Source organism: Coturnix japonica, chromosome 5 (genome assembly GCF_001577835.2).
Source record: "Coturnix japonica isolate 7356 chromosome 5, Coturnix japonica 2.1, whole genome shotgun sequence".
NCBI classification, from domain to species: domain Eukaryota; kingdom Metazoa; phylum Chordata; class Aves; order Galliformes; family Phasianidae; genus Coturnix; species Coturnix japonica.
The window spans coordinates 34501235-34522784 of record NC_029520.1 but is presented as its reverse complement, the minus strand read 5'-3'; the positions used below and the strand labels follow the sequence as shown (position 1 = coordinate 34522784).

General features: G+C 42.9%; 1 protein-coding gene and 1 long non-coding RNA gene across 10 annotated transcripts in view; one reads left to right on the top strand and one right to left on the bottom strand.

The window, feature by feature from the left end:
• The window catches only part of YLPM1 (YLP motif containing 1), a 42340-nt gene extending 21472 nt beyond the window's left edge, over positions 1-20868 (bottom strand). For 4 of the 9 annotated variants that reach the window (XR_001555794.2, XM_015865128.2, XM_015865129.2 and 1 more), the window contains exons 1-15: positions 19835-20868; positions 17280-17525; positions 16220-16414; positions 14395-15122; positions 9795-12182; positions 6921-7026; positions 4666-5146; positions 3441-3533; positions 2862-3036; positions 2570-2715; positions 2068-2255; positions 1371-1433; positions 917-1036; positions 369-545; positions 54-137 (exon numbers count right to left, since the gene is read on the bottom strand). Coding sequence is in view for 8 of the 9 variants with exons in the window: in XM_015865128.2 (XP_015720614.2) it covers positions 54-137; positions 369-545; positions 917-1036; positions 1371-1433; positions 2068-2255; positions 2570-2715; positions 2862-3036; positions 3441-3533; positions 4666-5146; positions 6921-7026; positions 9795-12182; positions 14395-15122; positions 16220-16414; positions 17280-17525; positions 19835-20812 (6168 nt within the window). In the remaining variant the exon portion in view is untranslated. The remainder of the gene's footprint in view (positions 1-53; positions 138-368; positions 546-916; positions 1037-1370; positions 1434-2067; positions 2256-2569; positions 2716-2861; positions 3037-3440; positions 3534-4665; positions 5147-6920; positions 7027-9794; positions 12183-14394; positions 15123-16219; positions 16415-17279; positions 17526-19834) is intronic. The other 5 variants (XM_015865124.2, XM_032445087.1, XM_015865126.2 and 2 more) reach the window with 5 other exon arrangements.
• LOC107315117 lies at positions 5732-6274 on the top strand. Its single transcript, XR_001555795.2, has 3 exons — positions 5732-5823; positions 5940-6064; positions 6184-6274. It is a non-coding gene; the product is annotated as an uncharacterized LOC107315117 (long non-coding RNA).
• Positions 20869-21550: the final 682 nt, after the last annotated feature.

Here is a 21550-nt window from a genome sequence, read left to right as displayed (position 1 = left end):
AAAATGCAACAAAACTTGTAATCAATCCTGCGACTTCATATGTATACAGTTACCCTGCTGATGTCCTTTAGCTTGCGTCCATGAATATTCCTCTTGGAACAGGTCTGGTTATCTGCACTCATTTCAGCCAAGTACACCTAGAAAGAGGAAGACAATATTAGATGCTGTGTATTAGATGCCATAAATCAATTTTCAGAGCTCTTTTCCTAAGTGGTGATATAGGTCCTTTGTTGTAGATTCTAAAAAACAGTAAATTGTAATTGTAGATCACAGTAGTCTTCCATAACACAGGAAGGTCTTTTCATTCAGAAGTCCTGAAACACCATCATACAAGTGTCAGAAATTTCAAACAACTTTAAGACACTTACCTCAAAACCCTTGGTTTTTGCTGCACTCCAAAACTGCTCAAAATGCCTCACTCTGTCATTGATAGCATCAAGGATAATGAAGGGGAAGAAGCCATCATCCAGTGTCTTTTTGAAAGTTTTAAACATGCTGGTACGGTAAGTCTCTTCCATATCAGCTTCATATTCATATTCCATCACCTGGTTTAATGACAGAGGCATTTAAGAATCAGGAATCTATTAAACAACTAATACTCAACTGCTGAATATCCTGACCATGAAGTACAAGAAAGTATGAGAAAGCCTTCATCCAATTCATCTTTCAACGACTCACCCATTCTGCCCTTAATTTGTATTAGGTGTAGTTATACTAGCCACAGTAGGAGTTAGACACGATCCCTATATGCCCCTTCCAAATCAGGATATTTTATGATTCTATATTTACTTGTTTTGAAAAACAAGTCAGAAACCTCTACATTCTTCCAAAGCAAAAGACAGAAATTCTGATTGCTACTCTGTTGTGCCACCATGTCTTGCTCCTTCATCAAAATAAACAAATCAACTAGAAGTACCTTCTTTTTTACTTTTTTCCCTGTATCTGGGTCTCTCTCTTCCTTTTCTACTTCAGTGATGAAATAGTCATCAAGGCTGAGCACCCTTGGTGCAGGTCCTCCACACTCTACTTCCTTATCCTAGGAAGAAAACAAAACATACACTCTAGGGTACCAATGCAAATTTCATTCTGTTATACAAGATCTACAAAACATATTGGCAAACTGCAATTCCCGACTCTATATTCAAAACGAAAGAGCAGTATTTTTCATGATTGTTAATAGTGGACAGGATTCACATTCTACATGAAGACATAGAACATGAAAAAACAACAGATTTGAATCCTAGATCTTGCCTCCTCCACCAAGTCCGATTTCATCTTTTACCTTGGTATACTTTACAAAAAGAAAGGAAAGAGCAAATAAAGCACATGAAAGATAAGCAGCGCTACACAGCGAGCAGTTGTTTACTTACCCTGATGAGTTTTGCTACATGTGTCTTTCCACTGCCAGGCAACCCTCTCATGATGATTACAATCTGAAACAAAGATTGTATAAGACAAGGTAGGAGACTACTACATTTAGCAACATCATACTCAAAAAAAAATTCTTCTAGGAAATTATATGCCCTGGACTCACCATTCTGCATATCACAAAGCAAAACCAGTACCATGCTTCACTGCCAGGTTTTACAAACAAGGTTGTGACGCATGGAATACGTTGCACAGGAGTAATAATAAGATTACGTGATTCTAGCTTTCTCAGCTCATGCTGCATAGACTGCTATAAAACTTGTTACAACAAAATTAATTTAACAAATTTGGCATACATGTTTTATAGGCTGGATCTTGCTCTGATTTTATTACTGTACCGCCAACTCTGACTCTGGGTAAAGCCAAATCTTTCCTTTGATAAACCAAAAATCCAAGTAAAGATCTCAGAAGAATATAAAACACACCCATATTACTAACTAATAGAAATTTCTTATAAGTTCACCTAGGAGGTTTACATCTCCCCTGGAGTCTTTAGGGCTATGCTACAACACTCTGTGTTGCAAAGAAACCAACAAGATTTAGAGCACATTCAAACATAGTCTTCTTCCCAACATACTGCACCCATGAGCTTTTTAACTAAATACAGACTTCAAAGAAACTGTTGCAATACATACGTACCCTCTCTGGCCTGCTATCTCGTCCTGGTGGCTTCAAAATATCATCTACATTTTTAGACTCTGGCTTCCTTTCCACTCGCGGAGCAGGTGGTGGCTGACGGGGCATTGACGGAGCAGAAATAGGAATCCTTTCCTCAGGGTAATTTCTACGATCACCTTCAAATTCCAGTGATTGGACAGAAGAATTTTCTTAGTTAAGAAAAATTAAATAGTTTTAATAGACTCTCATTACTCCAGGATAAATTCATGGATGTTTCCCCAAACAAATTCTAATTTTAAAACTATTGCTATCAAAGACATTTTTAGCAGAGAATGTAACTGTTTTCCTGATCTCATCTCCATTGACGGACAAAACTTTCTTACATTACCCAAATAAGTTTTCATGAATTCTGTATTCTTAATGAAGAAATACTGCAAATCAATTGATCTTTTCCTAACCCCACCTCTATTAATCTCTATTTCTCATAATATTTTAGCACGTCTTCAGGACTGAGAGACCGTACCTCCAAACATAGATGGCCCATGATCATACGCTGGACGATCTGTCTTTCTTTCATATTGTGGTCTGTCAAATCCACCCCTCCTGGCGGAGGGATGGTCTTTCTTGTCACGGTAAGATGGAGTCCTTGAAGGCGGAGTAGGAAGAACCCTGCCAAAAGAGAATTCTGTATTTTCCTAGAATTGCTAATATGGACTCTAGAGAGAAATGGGCACGTACCTCAGCCAAATTGGACAGGCTGATACACATTACAGCTTGAATCACACCAAGTTCAGTAATGTTCTAAAACTCAATACCTATCATCCCGGGGATGACGCTCTTTTTCAAATCTCTCTCGGTCATAGTCCACAGAACCACGGTCTCTGTGTAATTCACGTTCTCTCTTGAAATCCCTGTGATCCACATTTGAGTTGCCCTGACGCTCAAAATAGGGTTCACGGTCTCTTTCTCTGTTGTAACGACCAGGGTGCTCTGAAAAGAGAAACCCATGTAAATACAAACTACTGAAACATACCTGTAATATATTATTTTTGAAAGATAAACAACAAACAAAAGTACAGGAGAAGCATACAGAAATACACAGTGCCAGGGCTAAAGTGAGCTTAATTAGCCACTGAACCTCTTTCCCAAAATGTGAAAGTCAACCAAATCATGTAAACCTACTTAAAGTAACAAATTAGGTTTTTAAAGTGGCTTGGTCATTGACTGTATTACTCCACTGGAAAATATAAACTGTTATTTTGAAGTGTTTTTTAAAAAAATAAAGTGGTTCTAGCTCAAAGCAGAAGTTAGTTTGTTTAAAATACACTTCTAGTGCCTTACAACCTTGCTGAAGAGCCAACCAATGGTCTGAGAGGTAACCAAGCACTCCCTACCTTTTTGAAATGTTTGCCTCTCTGGCAGAGGTTCTGGACGCAGAGTTACCCTCTCCCCATATGGAATCTGTTCCACTTTACTGGTGGTTATATCTAGTTAGAAATAATCAGAAAACATTTTAGGTCTCAAAATACCCTTCTTCCACTTCTTTTCCTCCGTCATGAAAAGCTATCAGTCAATGGCATTAGAAATAATTGAGATGACTGACCAAATTTCTTTTAATAGATAACGTAAAAAAAACCAAACCTGCAGCACGTTTTTTTTAATCTGAAATGCTTATGTGTAGGTATGCATTACCTCTTCATCTTAACAACAGGACTTAATTTCTTCAGATGAGTTCAAATAGTACGTGCAGTTAGATCACAAACCTTAAGATTTTATGAGTTCCAACGACTCGCGGAACTTCAGTACTATTAAGAATATTAAGTGACATGCTCACTTAAGATTCCTAATGGTCAGTTTTACATAAAACAGTTTTTTGTAAGACATCTACTTAATGGAATCAATATGGCTTCAATTCTTACTTATAAAGTAATTATGGTATCTTAAGAGAAAAAATGCTCTTTAAAGGACAATTCAGTTTACGAACTTTTCTGTGACGCAATTTCACTTTAGTTAAGAGCTTTAAGAATAAAATAATTTAATTCTATTAAAAACTAATACAGAATTTTAGTTTTGATAAGCTCAATACAAAAAATCAGAGTCGTTCACTGCTTAGGTTCATATACCTATTAAGCATTCTTGCTTCTCAGAACAGGACACTGTTTCCAGAGGGCTCTAGGTACTGTCAGAGAGGGTACTTCCCATCAACTGAGCAGTATATACAAAACACAAACTTAGTGACTTAAAGCAGAATGTAAGTTGCTCCTCAGAACTGTATCAATCCAAAACACTTTCTAACTGTTATTCCCATACTCAGCTATTACAGGGATTAAGGGAAAGTATGAGTATCAACCTAAATACAACATGTTGGTGTGATCACATTAGATAGTATTTGTTAGAGGTAGATTCCAGTTCACACGGAAAAGCTCATTATCACAGCATTACAGAAAACATTAAACTCGAGACTGGAGGTTAAAAATTGCATTGCTTGGCATCAGATGTCAACATACACAGCTTAGCAAAATATATAAAGCACACATTGTGTAGCATGCTCCTTCAGAAAGAAGGTAATGGAGAGTTATCTCTCAGTTTCAGAATGAATATGCTCACTGTAATACTCACCTCGTCCATGGCCATAATCCACAGTTTGCTGAATTACAGGTGGTTTAGGAACCGGTGGAATAACAGGAGGCAGTGCTCCTGGTACAGATGATGGAACAGAGGTGTGAACAGCAGGTACTTTCACAGGCGAGGATACTGGTGGAGGCATCATTGACTCCTGTTTACGTAAATCATATTCCATATTTGCTCCTTTATCTTCATTTGTGTCCCAGAGTCCGTGGAAAGAATCCTCATCCCAGCGTTCCTGTTCCACAGCAGAAGGTGATGGTTTTAAAGACTGACCATGACTTGGGGTTGTAGTTGGAGTAGAAACTGGAGTATGTGGCCTTGTCATAGCTGTAGCAGGCCTTGTCAGTGGGGCAGGTGGTCTTGTCACAGGGGTGGGCTGTCTGAACAACACGGGAGGCTTTATAATAACAGCAGGAGAAGGTTTAATAGCTTGGGCTTCTAATGGTGCCTCTGAAGATAGCTGAGAAGAGACCTAGATGCAGAAAGCACTTTAAATAGAGATCTGTCATCTAATCTTCTCTCATCCTAAGTCAGTAAGCACAATGGCAATCTATAGTCAAATAATATAGTACCTCCACCAAGATGCTATAGGTAGGAGGACAATATTTCAAGAACTGGCAGCCTCAATTAATTTAGTGTTTGTTCACTACATGAATGCTTAAATACTATCTTCTCCTTAAAAATAACCATAACAATTTAAGCTCCAGGATGCCAATCTTAGTTCAAAAGTGTCTATACTTTAATTCCCAAAGATTCCTGCTGTCAGTGAGGAGGCTGAAATAGTCTAAAAGTAGGGCAACTTGATGAGGCACAAAAGGATTGATAAGGCCAGCTTCTTTCTGAAAGCCACTGGAAAAACTCCCAGAGAGCAGTACCACCTGGAAAACTCTTAATGTAATCTAGTCAGCAGGAAGGCACTGCCCAGTATAAAAATAAAACCCCTTCTTGAACCCAACATCCTCATGGAACTCCATGCACTGTGTCACAGGAGTCTTTTTAACATCACAGTAGCTGCCAAGTTACAGGCAGCCTCATAAACAGTATACAACAGAATCTGGAGAATGGTTGTAGGTACAAGCAAAGCTTTAAGATCAGAGACACAGCAGAAATCTTAAGAAAGGTAACAGTTCTTTGAAAACCTCTAGGCAGGTGGGTGAAATATTCTAATACAAAATACCAAAGTAAAGGAGTAAAATCACTTCCTAGAGATGTCATCATGTTAGCGGTTCTTGGTTGGAAATGTGTTCTATTACTTGACTTTATAGATGCTGTAAACAAGAAAGAGGTCAGCGAGGCAAAAAGAAAACCTGCAGTGCTTCGTTCACAGTCTGATGCTTCTCTTGGAGATGGGACAAAGAAAGTTTGGCCTGGCTAAAGGTTAGAATCACAGGTCAGTACAGCCAAATTTATTGGTATCAGTAACTTTTGAGCCAAGTCGTTACAAGAAATAAAGTCTGTGCATTAATGCAGTATATATATACATGTAACAAAATCATTTATTCGTTTTAGAAAGGCTTTAGAACTGTGAGTAAACATAACTGCAGAAGTTCAGTTGATTTCTGACCTGGTATGAGATACCAAAATACACATTAAAGCATCTGAGAAGAGTTCTCAAGACCAATCAGAAGATGAAATAGCAGAACAATAAATTACATCACAACAGGAAATAAAGGCATGGAGGGACACACATGTAAGCTTTCAAGTATTTCACAATATCTAGATGGTAATGAGAACTCCTAATAAAGACAGCCAACAGCAAACTAATGCCCACTTGATCTGAGTTTCTGATGCAACTATCCTCAATTTTATTTCCTCTCAACCTCTTCAAAGCATAAAGAGCCTTTAAAGCGTGAAAAGTAGAGCAATCTGATATTCAAATACAGCATCCCCACCCAGCTAGGTGGAGAAAAGGAGGGTCTGTCTTCTCATGAGCCTTACAAACATTTTAAGAGCTCACCTCTTCTTGTACATCACTCTACAGCAATTTAGATTGTCAAATCTCATGAGCTACTGCCTCCTGTGGGCCATGCTTGGAAGACACAGTGAACTGAATGACTAAAACGGGCTCTGGAAAATCTAAAGAAACCACAAAGTTGCTTTGCCTCAACAAAAGACAGACAAAATTGTAAGGACTGCTGAGAAGGTAATTCCACAGAGAAGTTTGATCATCAGAGCACAGAAGTTATCTGAAATACACATGGATAGCATTTACTGCCACATGTTACACTGTCTTGAGATGGATTTACCTGAAAGGCACCTGGCCTTGTGCCTGTGTTCTGTGGTCTTGGAGAGTCCTGCGTGGAAATGTCAGGTTTAAACTCTTTCAACTTTTGCAGCTGTTCTTTTTGCTCTCTGCACATGAATCACAAGAAAGTTGTATCAGTCTGATGCTTAAGTGAGAACGTGGCATTGTATGGTCAGCACAGATTGAGAAATCCCTGCTTCACATCTATCTTATTAGCTATTGAGATATTTATATTTTAGCTGCCTCTATTTTTGATCACAGACTTACTCTGAACTTGGCCAGAACTACTCTGCTTCAACAGTAAAGAGCAATGCTGGATTTTTGCTTCCACCAACATCTGCAAATGCAAAGTCCCATGGATACGCCTAAGTGCTCTGGGACTCGCTAGGGTTGCACGCTAACAAGTCTGAGGCCAACATAAAGCATGACAAAGATACCAACATTTAAAAACAAAGTGGTAATGTTAACTTTTGCTTTCTCACTTTATGGAACAACTTAGAGCAGGGTCCCTCTGTACTAGGCACAACATAGGCCATCCTGGCCAGTAACGGTTCTGTTCAGCATCCAATGCAAGGGCAATGTGGCTCACAGAAAGGGCTCCCACGTGCCGCATTAGTGCAAAGGTTAGAATGAGCAATCACCAGCGCTTATGTCTTTTTATACCAGGCTTATGAAAAATAAACCACATGATAAATACAGAACAGCGTGCAGCACCAACTATGCTGTCATATACACAGTAAGAACAAAGCCAGATGAAAGCCTTACCTTCAGAGATGAAAGCAATTATGTACCATGCTACTAATATAGCTCTTGGATCAAAACATAAGAAAAAAAAAACAAACAAAACCCAGTCTCCTTAATGTTGTTTCTATCATTCAGACTGGGGTCACCTGCTTGTAAGAACCTGATGCAAAGTACCTGTGTAACTAACTTTAAGAATATCCTCTTATCAAATTTAAAAAAAAAGTAGTATCAATATTATTTCTCCTTCTTAGTGACTTAGACACACATAACTACTTTCTTACAGAAAAACATTTCCATTTCTGTGTTTAAGTATTTCAGCTTGAATGAAATTATTTACTTATGCAGCAGTTCACAAAATACAGTTCTACCCTCTGTTTATAAAAATCACTTTTCTTACATTTCTGCATGCAATTAAGGCCTGCCATATGGGACAGACGCTTAGTAACCTCAAGAGTTTGAAAACAAAATGGCTTCTAGAAAAGTACAAAACATTCCTATATTGTCCAACATGGTTTAGAGTAGTAGCCATAACTAAACATTCACTTTAACTGCTCATTATTTTAGCATATCTTGCTTGTGAAATTAAAACTCTTGTCAGTACCAGGTATCAGTCCTAAGCTATCTCTCAGTAACTCACAAATAGGATGAGTCACACAGACCTCTGTCTCATTCACTGAATATAGTAGAAAAAACTTATCTTTCTGGTTTTCTCATGAATACATTTAATGCACCCAAACCCATGCATCAAATTACATCGAAAACATTTGCACAGAAGGTGTGTGTTCTCCTTGTACTTCTAAAGTTACTGAACCCTGGGATATTTCTGATGTGGAAGAGGATATCATTATATTACTTATTTTAGAATAAATGCCTATTAAATCCACAGGGAGTTTAACAGATGCTTTATAAAATGAGATCTTCATAAACTTCATAAAGTTCATCCATGAAAGATGTGATAGAGATACTATGTGAACGAGTTCCACATGAGCTTCTGCTGCCATTCTATGGGGAATAGAAATGAAGCCATTAATGTGTAAACGGAAACAAGGACCATCTCCAGGGAAGCACAAAACTATTCTGATAGTTTTGCTTTATGGGCCAGCTGAGCTGGGAATGACAACATGCTTAAGGAACCAAAACCTAAGAAGTACCATGCAGCAGGTTCATTCCTATGGCACCTATCTGACAACTCCATTAGTTAATGAACATCCAAAAAGGAGGTTCCAAGAACTTGCTAAGGTCATGAAATTACATGAGGACAATTTACATGAAAGGTCATGAAATTACAATGAGGACTTTCTTCCACCAGACAATGAACATTGTTCTCAAGCTAGGAAATACATGTAAGTGAGATGACTCCTGGAAGTGGAAACGGACTGATGTCAAATAAGGCTTCTTAGTCATCAGTTTTACAAATACGAGGAGAGCATTCCCCCAGCATAGCAACTCAGCTTTAAAATTAGTACTACTTATATGTAAAGCAAAATAAAAAGGGAGAATCATAGAATCATAGAATTGCTCAGGTTGGAAAAGACTTTAAAGATCAAGTCCAACCGCAGCCTAACCATAGTACCCTAACTCTAACAACCCTCTGCTAAATCGTATTTCCGAGCAGAGATACTTATAAGTGTATATTTTGTGCTCTAGAAATAGGCATGATGAGAGAAGGGAGTATACAGGTTAAGAAACAAAAAATGATAAAATCACAAAAAACTCAATCTCAGAGACAATTTCATTCACATCCAATCTGTCCATTTAGCTGGTTAAAGCTACAATAAGATTGACTTGCCTATTTAACAGCTGAAACTGGATGTGGATTCATAAACTCTAAGAAATCTTTGGCTGTTGAAATTTAGCAATTTCTTGCCAAACACAGAATATTTAATTTACAGTGGAGATAAAAAAGATGGGTCAGAAATGAGTCAACTCATTGGAGCGCACTAAGGCATGACATGAAACACTGATCATTAAGATGTCCAAAGGGAAATTAAAATCCCCCACTCAATACCATACAATTGAAGTGTACCAGCTCAGAAGTTCAAAATTCTAGAGAACACACAATAGTATGAAAATGGATAAAAAAGACTTAATGTCTACTTATTTTTCCTCCCAAATGTGACAGACAACTCACCGAAGCATTTTGAGCTCCTGGGCAGCTTTCAGAATTATTTCATGCTGTCTTTGGCTCAGGACCATCACTCCCCCCAAGGACTGTTCTGAGTCCAGACTGGAATCTGTTCCCAGCATATCAGAGGAATGTGAAGGTGGAAGAAGGGATGAATCCAGCTGACCATCCAAAGATCGTACTCTGTCTCCATCATCTGGATACCACCTATCTGACAACCGTTCCCTCTCCCAATCATTCCTTTCAGGACCAAAGTCTTGTTTCTCCCGCCATGTGTCGTATCTCTCTGGATACTCTCGAATTCTTAGCTCACCTCTGTCTCGGAGGTCTCTGTCATAATGGTCTCTATTCCTATCGTCTCTCCACCTGTCTTCACGGTATCTGTCCATAGGTGGAAGGGGTGGTAGTGGTGGTAGTGGGGGAATATCCAGGTCACGATTCCCCATTTCTCTGTCATCCATAGGTCTCATGTCCCAGTCTCTATTATCCCATTCTCTGTCCAAATCTTGATCATAAACGTCTGAGGATCTCCCAGTTCTATCTAGATCTCTCTCTAGTTCCCTCTCCCTTGGCCTTTTCCAGTCATCCCACCATGAATCTCGTCTGTCATGATCAGATGATAAATGAGGTAGTGCTGGTAGTGGAGATAACGGAGGCATCGAGTGGTGAGATGGCATCCTGTCATCTCTATCATAGGGATCTACAGAATCATCCTGATAATCAGAGTTATGATCTCTCCAGTATCGTTCTCTTTCCCAGTCATCCAAATGCTCATGTTCCATTGAAGGGTCATCTCTACTATCCAAAGGAAATTCCTCATGTATTCTCTCATCCTCATGACTCCAAGAACCCCTGAGTGCCTCATCTCGATGATAAGGAGGCATGTTCTCAGGGTCATCTCCTAGGTGAGTTGGTTTATCCATATTGCCTCCTGCTTCCCTCTCCCGGCTATCCGCCCTCCTGACAGGACCTCTCTCACGACTACCCGCTCTCCTGACAGGACCTCTCTCACGACTCCCTGCTCTCCTGACAGGGACCCTCTCCCTGCTGCCTGCCCGTCTGACAGGGACTCTTTCCCTGCTGCCTGCCCTCCGCATGGGCTCCCTCTCCCTACTGCCCGCCCTCCGCATGGGCTCCCTCTCCCTGCTGCCCGCCCGCCTGACAGGGCCTCTTTCTCGGCTGCCTGCCCGCTGTCCCCTGTCCCGGCTGCCTGGCCGCCCAGCTAGCTCTCTGTCTCGGCTAGACATCACCCTCTCCCGGCTATCAGATTGGCCGCCCATTGTCCTCTCTCGGCTGCCAGATCGTCCATCTGGCATTCTCTCCCTGCTCCCTGACTGCCCATCTGGCATCCTTTCCCTGCTGCCTGCTCTCCTGAACATGCCCCTGCCACGGATAGATGCCTGCCTAGCCTGCCCTCTGCCTCTGTAGACATATCCTCTGCCACGGCCATCGTCCATCCTGCCCATTCCCCAGCCATGGCCATCATCCATCCTGCCCATTCCCCAGCCACCGTCCATTCTTCCCATTCCCCGACCGCCATCCATCCTGCCCATTCCTCGGCCGTCCATCCTGCCCATGCCTCTGCCACGGCCCATTCCCCAGCCACGGCCATCTCCCTGTCCTCTACCCTGTCCTCTTCCTCTGTTTATATGCCCCTTACCTCTATCTTCATGCATAAAAGACCCTTTCCCTCTGCCTTCTGGCCCAGGTAAGCCCTGGGAACTATCTGAATCAAGCAACTGACTGTCCGTGGAATCCAGATCCTCATTTCCTGTTACAGGGGTTTCTGCATCTCCTGTCCTTGCAACACCTGACTGCAAAGCTACAGAGTTACTAGAAAGGGATGTTGAATTCTGGTTTGGAGTAGGTGAAGTACTTGCTTTAGACTCTTCTACTTGCTCGTTAGGATCATGTGAACTCCACGTCCACTTTTTAGGAGGGTCTGAAGTGGTTTCTTTGACTTCAGCTTTGGATGGTTCCTGTTGAGTGTTGGCCAGGTCTTCATTTGGCTCAACAGAACTGGTACTTTTCACATCAGGAGGAGACTGTGTTCCACTTACAGTCTGCTGATCACCAGCTACCTCTGTAAAAGGCTCTTTGTTTTCTGGTCTTGAGTCTGTTTGTGCCTGCTGCTGTCCTAAATGAGGCCTAGGCCCCCTCCACCGTGGACCACCAGGTCGAGAACCATGTGGATGTGATGTATTTTGGGAAGTATAAAACTGTCCTGCTGGTCCACGTGGGATATTGCCCCATCTACTCGTATGCTGTCCATCAGTATTCTGTCGGTCAAAACGTGACCTGTGTCCTTCTGGGCGCTGGGAGTCAAAACGTGGCCCTCTTGGTCTTGAGCCTTCAAATTTGTCATATCCTCCTCTTCCTCGAGGTCCATCAAATCTGTATATGAAATAAAGACAATTTTACTCAAATGAATATGTCAAACAGAACTCTGAAAAAAGGATTTCACACCTCCTTGATATAACTGATGTATGTTAGTGTGCCTTAGAACCAAACCCATTCGAACCACTGCAGAAGCATGGAGAAATCTCCATTTCAACACTGTACAATGACAACATTTAAACTAGTTGTGGACCCTAAAAAGGAAACTTGACTTACGTATATCAGGATTTTAATGTGACTTTAAAAAGTGGAAAAAAATAAAATCCACAAACCTTCCAAACTTGACTGAGAGAAGTTTCAGCTTTTCAGTTTTGTTAAAACCAATAGGTCTTGCTGAACTTTCGCCTTAATACTATGCAACAAGCTTACTTAACTATGGTGATGAATGGCATACAGAAAAATCTATACATGCTTTCAGAGAGGATATGTTTAAACACTTGTTACATTAAGTTCCATTATAATATGCCTAAAACAAGTGCATTTTTTTTTTGTTATTCCTTTTGAGAACACCCACAACCACCCTCGTTTGAACACAAGAAGTCAAGCAAACAAGCATAAAGAATAATTCACACAATATAATATAATAATAATATAATCAAAAATCCAACCTTTAAGCATATGCACAAATACTAATTTACCTAACAGGCTACAGCAAATGAAATTCATTTCACACAAAATATAGAACTTGTGCCTGAGGTCAAACTGCTTGGATGTCTGGGATTCATAGTTGTGTCTCACCGGATATCAGTTCATTATTGCTTACCTACCAGCAGTTCACTTGTTGCAGAAATTAATGTTTCAGTGAACAATTTACTAAATTAGATCATTTACACAATGTCAAAGAATTTTAATAATCCTCTTAAGATTAAAAAGCAGAAAGCACATTTTCTTTTGGAACAAAACTGCCTTTTGTTTGGGGTGAGGGAGGTCAAGATGAGGAACAAAAAGCCATTGTAAGGCATAGTGGCAACATATCTTAAATTTTAAGGACCAACATTTACTCGGTAGGCATCACTTCAACCAGCCTTGAGCTAATGATCAGACTGAACAGATGCTGTTTTTGCAAACTGATATCATGACAGTTATGGAAAGGAAACAGTTCAAAACCAAGATCTTAGGTCAAAGCATATAGCAGATACAGAACAATACAAAAGACACAGAACACAGACTTTTAGAGTAAGGCAGCAGACCACCTACTTGACAAAATGCAGACTTAAATTTCAATAAAACTCCACCTTGATAAAGATGGTGACCTTCAAAATCCAAACTATCAGATGTTATACAAAACACAAAGAATCACAGTGTTAGGCAAAGGCTCAAATCTTCATTTCTTCCTTCTTTCTCATTTATAATTGTTTGAATGCTAAGTAATGCTACACATATGGAAAAACGGTGATTTGCATGCAAGACAAAGACCACTGCTCTCTTATCAGGCAGCCATTTTGGAAAGTGCAGTAAATAGGAAAATGATGCAGCTACAGAGCTATCTCTCACTAAGAGAAGTTAAAGAAAAAGCACAGGTGAAGCACTTAGTTTTTTCATTCCTTTGTGCAGTCAATGGATTTGGACTACAAAGGATAATTGTTACTCTTCTAAAAACTAAATTTCCAGTAATCAGCTATGATAGTATATTCAACTGAATAGATACCTGAATACTTTCCTGAACCTCTTTCAGAATGAGCGCATGGAAGTGTCATCATTTATAGCAATGATTTTAAAACAATCCATCAACACTTTTGCTTTAGATATTCCTAAATTGTGTTCCAAGTACCACATATGAAATGCTGTGAACTTATATGGTTTTTCATGAAGGGTCACTCTTCCAAATGAGAGTTGTCATCTTTAAGCTGGAGACAGCAAAGATGCATAAAATATTTATAGCATCTTTCCTATTTTCACAAAAGAAATGTTATACCTCTGAGAATTAAAAGGGAGCAGCATGCCGAAGCATTTTACTAGAGAAAGAGGAGGAAAAAAAAAAAGCGTTTGCTTTAGGAAATGATTAGGTGAACAGCATTTAGTTATCTTTGCTTTAATCAAATAAATACAGGCCACAACACGCATACATTAAGAATAAAACCTCTGCCAAACACAGCTCAGCTCATGTGACCTCAGGAAAATCCAAGAATAAGACAATGTTTCATCTCTTAATAGATCACTAAAATGCATTTAGCCTCAAATGTGTATAGATCAATAAAAGTATCCTTACCGAGGACCTCTGGGGCCTTCAAAACGTGCTGATCTGGGAGGATCTGGAAGCAATCCGCCTGATCTCACTGGTTTATCCTGCATGGTAGGTGTGTATGTTGAAGACAATGAAGAAGGGGTTTTCAGCTCCCCACATCCTTGCTCTGTTTGTTTATTATGGTGAACTTGAGACTTTCCATGTTCTGAAGAGCTGAAGGATGAACTTCCTTGAGAATGGTAAGCTGAATACACAGGTGAACTAGATATTTTTGATGCATAGGTACCAGGAGTGGGAAGCAGAGCTGGCCTTGGAGTTTCAGTAGATTGACTGCTTTGAGAACTGGATCCTGAAGGGACAGAGGAGTTGGATAACTGAGATACAGAAGATAGAGGAGGGGGAACCAGTGGAGGCGTAGTTGAAGGCAAATTTGGAGGCATAACAGGAATGCCACCCTGAGAAGATTGGGAATATGGAACAAATGGAGGTGGAAGCGAAACATTTGCAGGATACTGATTCTTCAAATTTTGAAGCGAGCTCACTTTCTCCTGCAGATGGGACTGAGTAACCTTCATCTGCTCATCCCATGCTTTCCACTGTTTCTCATACTCCTGAAGCTGGTCTTTATGAGGATATGTTTGAAGCTGATGCTGCCACTGTTGGTTCATTGATCTCTCCCAGTCTTTATGAAGCTGCTGGAACTGTTTCTGCTGTGTTTCATAATGCCGCAGCTGCATCTCCACAGACATTGTCTACAACGAGAATAATACAGGAATAACTTCAAAATACCATCTGAATTACTGTCAGAGCCACACATCTAAATGTCACTCATCCTACCACAACTTCTGATTTGTGCAGATACTTGCAGAAGAACTACAAACAAAAGCAAACTCTAATGCCTTACATCAACTTACACATTGTATCACTGGAGGGTGTTTATGTATAGAAGACTGACTGTATTTTGTTTTATGCAGGGAAGTTGAAGAGAGCTGTAGCCTTCAAGCTGTTTTATTACTTAATGCTAACAACAGCTACTAAAGCCCAAAGCAATCTTCACACTTCCAGTATAGTCACATAATGTATACTTTGCATGGTTTCAATTTCTAAACCTACTAACCTCCACAGAGTTGCTTCAGCTACAAGCAGTTAATTTTCTTTAAACTTTTGCTGGATGACCTAATTTGCACAGTAAAGTCAGTTTTTCCTCAGGTGCTGACACTGATGGGCTTGGGCCTTTTCTAAGATTTTGGGCCTTAGTTATACTTCCAGATTTTTTAAACAGACAGCCCAAGCTACAAATAAATGCTTCATGTACAAACTCTTCCAGTTCAGAAAAAGCTGGTTCAACTAGTACAGCGATCAGTGTCTACTTAAAAGCTTAAAGGTTTCAATGGTGATATAATCATCCAAATTTCTAATTAAGACTTTTAATTCATTACTGTATATTTTTCAAAACTATGAAATAGGGCAGTGACCGATTTACTTCACACAATCACCTGCTCACTTTCTCCTGAATGATTTCCAAAGCAGAGAAACATTAGAAGCAGAATAAGGTCTGTATTGTATTCAGCTCTGCTCCTGTGTCACTCAGATACACCTGAAAATCTTAGAAGTGTACATTTTTATTTTTACCATCCTACTAAAGATTTGTCATCACCTCTCAAGCTATTTTTTTCATTCTAAAGTTGAGTTAATAGGAAACAGGGATATAGACTTCTGTCCATGGAGAGAAAGTAGGTAGACACATAAGCCAACCACAAGGAATTACTCAACTACTCATTTTTTCAGCAGACCATTAGCGTTAAGTCACCTACAAAGTATATCAAATACCATCTCCTGAATGTTTCACCTGTAGATGTGGAGGCTGTTGCATGATCTGTTGATACTGCTGCACTATCTGCTGCAGCTGGGCATGCTTCTGCATTATTCTCTGGTACTGAAATCCAACTCGGTGATGGGGATGCTGCTGCCATTGAGCTGCTGCTGCTTGCAACTGCTGCAATCTCAAATCTTCCTCAGGGTCATCAGGAGGATCAATATTAAGCTAGAGAAACAGGCAAATACTGTAAATAAAGGAAGGCTGCTTCTGTCAGAAGAGAAAAACACTTGTTTGCTGCTCAGTTTACAAGAATCCTCTCAGCTTCCATTATCTTATCACTCTGTATTCCAGTGTTCTGATTTTTATCTCCTTTATACTTGTGTAGTCTGATCTAAAGGTTAAGCACATGGGGATTAGGCTTTTCATACACACAGAAACTAACAACAGGTAAGAGATTAACACAGATCTGCTCTGTGCTGCTCACAACAAATGCAATGAGACAACTGTATTTTCATGAAACAAAGTAATTCTAAGTGCATAACTTTGCTGCTTGGTGGAAACCTGCATATTTTAAGTGGAGCACATGCTGCAGGGCAGCCTACCATGGTACAGCAATCTGCTCAGACACTGAAATAATGACCTCCATCCATTACGTAGAAACTATCATTAAGTACTCTGACAAAATACTAAATACTCTGTACAACAAAGTTTTTGGCTACCAGACAAACTATAATACACAGAGAGAAATAGAGCCAGAACAGACAACCAGTGAGAGAGCTACTGAAAATAGCATCTTAAGTATAGCATTCCCCATTTACTGAGTACTTGATTTTGCACGTGTTTCTCAGAGACAAAGAAGATAGTGTTGGAAAAGGTGCAAGTGAGTCAAGCTTGGTGCACATGTGGGTGTCTGTGTAAGTCTAAATATGAGGAATATAATTTTTAATTTATTGCTGCAGCCTTTAATGTTCTTTTAGCATCGTTTTCCTGTATTTCTTATTACACGGTACATGAGAATTTGATGGCACTATTTTCCTGTGTTTTGTCCCATCTAGCACAATACAGAGTGGCACCTCTCTGCAAAGCCTACCTGAGTTTCAGTGGATGTAAGAGAAGATTCATCTTCCTTAGATGCTGGAGGCAAGGATTCATTAAGTGGAGGAGGTTCAGACTGTGTAGTTGAAGCACTCACTTTCCCTTCTTCAGACTTTGCTCTCTGTTCAGATGAATCCTTCCCTACTCCCGGGCCTTTCATTTGCTGCTGTCCCTGAGCATGGGCTTTTGCTCTTTGCTGTAGACTAAGCAAGTGCTGCTGGTACCAGTATTGCTGCTGTTCCTACAATAAACACACATTTTCTAAGATAAATGGCTTGATCTAGTGGAAAACAATCATACTCATGGCAGAGAGGTTTCAAGGTGATATTTAAAGGTCCCTTCCAATCCAGACCATTTTGTGATTCTACAATTACTATCCAGCAGCTGAAAAAGTAACTAGATATGGCTCCATCCAAATAATTCTCCATCTAAGATGTAGCTCATCTTTCAGTTTTAAATATTACAGGCTACAATCAGAGTTCTGTCAGTGTATGACAGCAGCTTCAAAGCACCGTGAGATGCCACTAATGTAAAGAATACCAGACTAAAGAGGAGTATCTCAGCACTTAGAGGATCATGCACGTTAGAGAAAGCCAAGCAGGAACCAGCAGCTCTCTTCCTCTTGTAATAAAGAAATACCAGGCATTGATCAGACTACCAGGACACAGACTTAAAGCTGGTGGGAGGCACCTGATATAGCCCTGTGCTATGCAAGCCCCCTGCCAGAGAACTGCAAGTGATGAACTGCCATGGAGTCAAGGCACAACTGCATAAGCTCCAAAAAGAAAAAATCTCCAGATTTTACAGATAAAGATACCAGTCATGATAAGGGCAGCTCCTGTATTTAAGAGAAGTATCAATATTCACTTGATTTGTGAACTCTTCTTTTAGTCACTGTTAAAGTCAGAACAATAAAACACTGTACTTTTAGTCTGACCAGTGCAACCATTCTTATGTTCTCATGTCAGTTCTACCATCTCTGAGAATCTGTGACTACTCTACAGCAGCTCTGATGTCCTCTATCCTTCCTTTCTATCCAAGCACACACCGATGAGAAAAGCAAAAAGAAATCAAATACGAAAAAAATCTGATGTGATTTCTCAAACCTGAACCATGCAATTTATCTTTAAACAGGTTTAAGAGAAGCACAAGCTTCCCCTGAGAGCCCACCTGACACTCAGAACAGGACTGCAGGTTTCCACTGACAAAAGCCTAGCAGACACAAACATACCAATGTGGTAGCAAAAATACTTCTGTAAAGGCTGCGCCTTAGAGATGAAGTCAGTAAGTTCCAGCACGAGGGAGGAGCACACTATGCAACAGATGTTTACATTTATCCCCCTCAAATAGCATTATAAGGTGATGTAGAATGACAGAGTTGGACGCTGTGCTTCAGGAGGACTGACCACTGAGCACCTGTCCCACTCGCACAGAGCTCTCTTCATCCAGACACCCAAGAGATCCTCAAGAATTGGATAAAGGGCTGAAAAATCACAGCATGACCAATGATTCACACAAGGACATTCACACACAGCAATGTATCCTGTCTCATAGTTTTCACAGCAGATGAAGTCAGTAATACACGCCCTGCAGGCCCTAACAGAGAAGTGAGAAAAAAGCGAAAACAACACAGGTTTCTGCAGCTCCTAAACAAAACAGAAGCACTGATGTAACGTAGAAGCATCCTGACAGCACATTCAGTTATTTGAGTACTTACTGCATCTTTGGTTGACCAACAGGCTACACCTATTGCACTACACAGAGGCTGAAATCACCCCGCTACTAGGCAGGGATTCATTATATGGTACAAATGTAAAAGTGATACATTTCCATCCCTATTTCTGTGTGGGTATGAAATTCTAATGGATACTAACTAAAGATGTCCCAAGAACTAACAAAGTGAATCTCAGTGACTTCGGTCTGATACAAGATTTCTACAAACGTTCTTCAAATCAGAATCTAAAGAACTAACCAAAACTGTGTATTTTGAGCTTAATAAAATCCATTCACCCTTAAAAGTATTTGTGCTTTATTGCTGCAGCTGGAACTACACAAACTGACCCCAAAGTGCTGCAAAAGCCCCAGCAAGGCTAAGCCTGGTGAGCTGAGCACTCTCCACACCTCTGTCCATGCTTCACCAGCAGCACCATCCCCGATTTCATGCATACAGAGCTGCACTGATGTACTCAGACTCGGACTAACATTTGGCAGTTGTTTCGGCCCTAGTGCACATGTAAAAGTGCATAGTTAACTGTAAGAACCATGTATGAAAACTATTATTTCAGTGTATTCCCTAAGAAGCTCAGTAGCATCTTATAGTGGAAGATAAACCCATGTGGCTGACAGTGTATTTCCAGAAGGTCAAAGGGAACGGGGAACCACAGCAGGCAGACTTGTGCAGCTTTAGGCACAGCTGGTAGGATCAGTGACAGCTCCACACTGACCAGATCGACCTGCTGCCAGCTCCCCGAAGGAAAACCGGCCGAAGAAACCACACCAAAGGCGCACACAATACGGCCGCGACCTGCGGGAGCCGCACGGCGCCCTTACCTGGGGCGTCATTGTGGCAGGGTCGGGCTGCGGGGTGCCTCGCTGCTCCGCGCCTCCCTCCGCGCCCCCCTCGGGCAGGGCGGCGGGCTGGGGCGCGAAGCGGGGCTGGGCGGCCTTGGCGGCGGGGCCGGGCGGAGCGGGCTGCGAGGGAGAGGCCTGAGCGGGCAGCAGGTAGGGCTGCGGAGGGGGCAGGTAGGGCTGCGCGGGGGGCGGCAGGAAGGGCGGCGCGGCGCCGCTCGGGGGGGGCTCCAGGTAGGAGGGGGGCGGCTCGGAGAAGGCGGGCGGCGGCTGCGAGGCCTGCGGGCGGGGCAGGTAGGGCTGCGGCGGCGGGGAGGAGGCGGGCGGCGGCAGGTAGGGCTGCGAGGACAGGTAGGGCTGCGCGGCGGGCTGCGGGGACTGCGGCGGCGACGACAGCTCCATGTCCATGGGCACGGGCTCGGAAGGCGCGGGCTCGCCCCACTCGCCGTGCCCGGCGGGCGGCTCCGCGCCGTCGCGCTCCCGGGAAGCGGCGTTGGGGGGCGGCTTGCGGGCGTTGGGGGGCGGCTCGCGGTGCGAAAACTGCTTCTGGTAGCTGCGCACCGGCGGCGGCGGCACGGCGGGAGGAGGCTGCTGCCAGTCCGGGAAGGAGCCGGGCAGCGGCGGCGGGGGCAGACCCGGAGGGGGCGGCCCCGGAGGCGGCGGCGGCCCCAGCAGCACGGACTGCAGCTGCTTCTGGTGCATCTGCTGGAGCTGCTGCAGCTGGGCCAGGTGCTGCTCCTGCAGGCTCAGGAAGCCCGACGTGCCGCTGGGCGGCGGCGGCGGCGGCGGAGCGGCGGCGGGGGGCGCGGGGCCCGGCGGCGGGTAGCCGGGCAGCGGCATCGGCGGCACGGCGGGCGGCGGCACGCTGGGCGGAGGCATGGGGAGCGGCGGCGGCGGGATGGAGGTGGGCGGCGGCGGGTAGTGCCCCGCCGCCCCGTAGAGGCCCCAGGCCGGGTACATGGCGGCGCCGCGAGCGGCCGGCGCGGAGCGGAGCGCGGCGCTTCCACAGGCCGCGGCGGCGGCGGCGCGGACGGCACACGGCGCATGCGCGGAGCGGCGCTCCGCCTCTCGGGCAATAGAGCGGAGCGAGAGCGGGGCTAGAGCGGCGGGACGCGCCTCCTGCCGAGCGGACACGTGACTGCGAAGGGGCGCCGTGCGCCGGCGGGGAACGTAGAGAGGGGAGGAAGCGAGGGCAGAGCGCCGCCACCGCGCTTCCGCCCAGCCGTCATTGGCGGCCAACGGAGGAGGACAACGGCGGCGGGGCCGGGCCGGGCTCCATTATGTGCAGCGCGAGAGCGAACGGGTCCCGCCGCCAGCCGAGCCCAAATCCAAGTGCATAAAACTCGAACGACTGTTGTGATGTTCCACCTCTAGCTCACGGCTGGAGAACCGAGCACCTCCCCCGGTAGCAAAGAACAGGAGTTGAGGAGCCCAAAGCCTTTAGGCAGGAGGGAGGTCAGGAAAAAACTTTGTCCTCTTAGATGGAAAAGCTGGGATGGAAGCTTTGTGCCTGAAGAAGTCTTTTAGAACTAGGATTTCTTTGAAAACCAAATAAGCAGATCTAATCCTACAACTGTTTCTCGGTCCTCGATTGACAATGTGTGGCCTTCAAGTGCTCACAGCAATACTTCTAGCTTAAAAGAATGTGACTTCAACCGAGAGAAGAAAATGAAGTTATTTTTGTAATGTACAATTTAT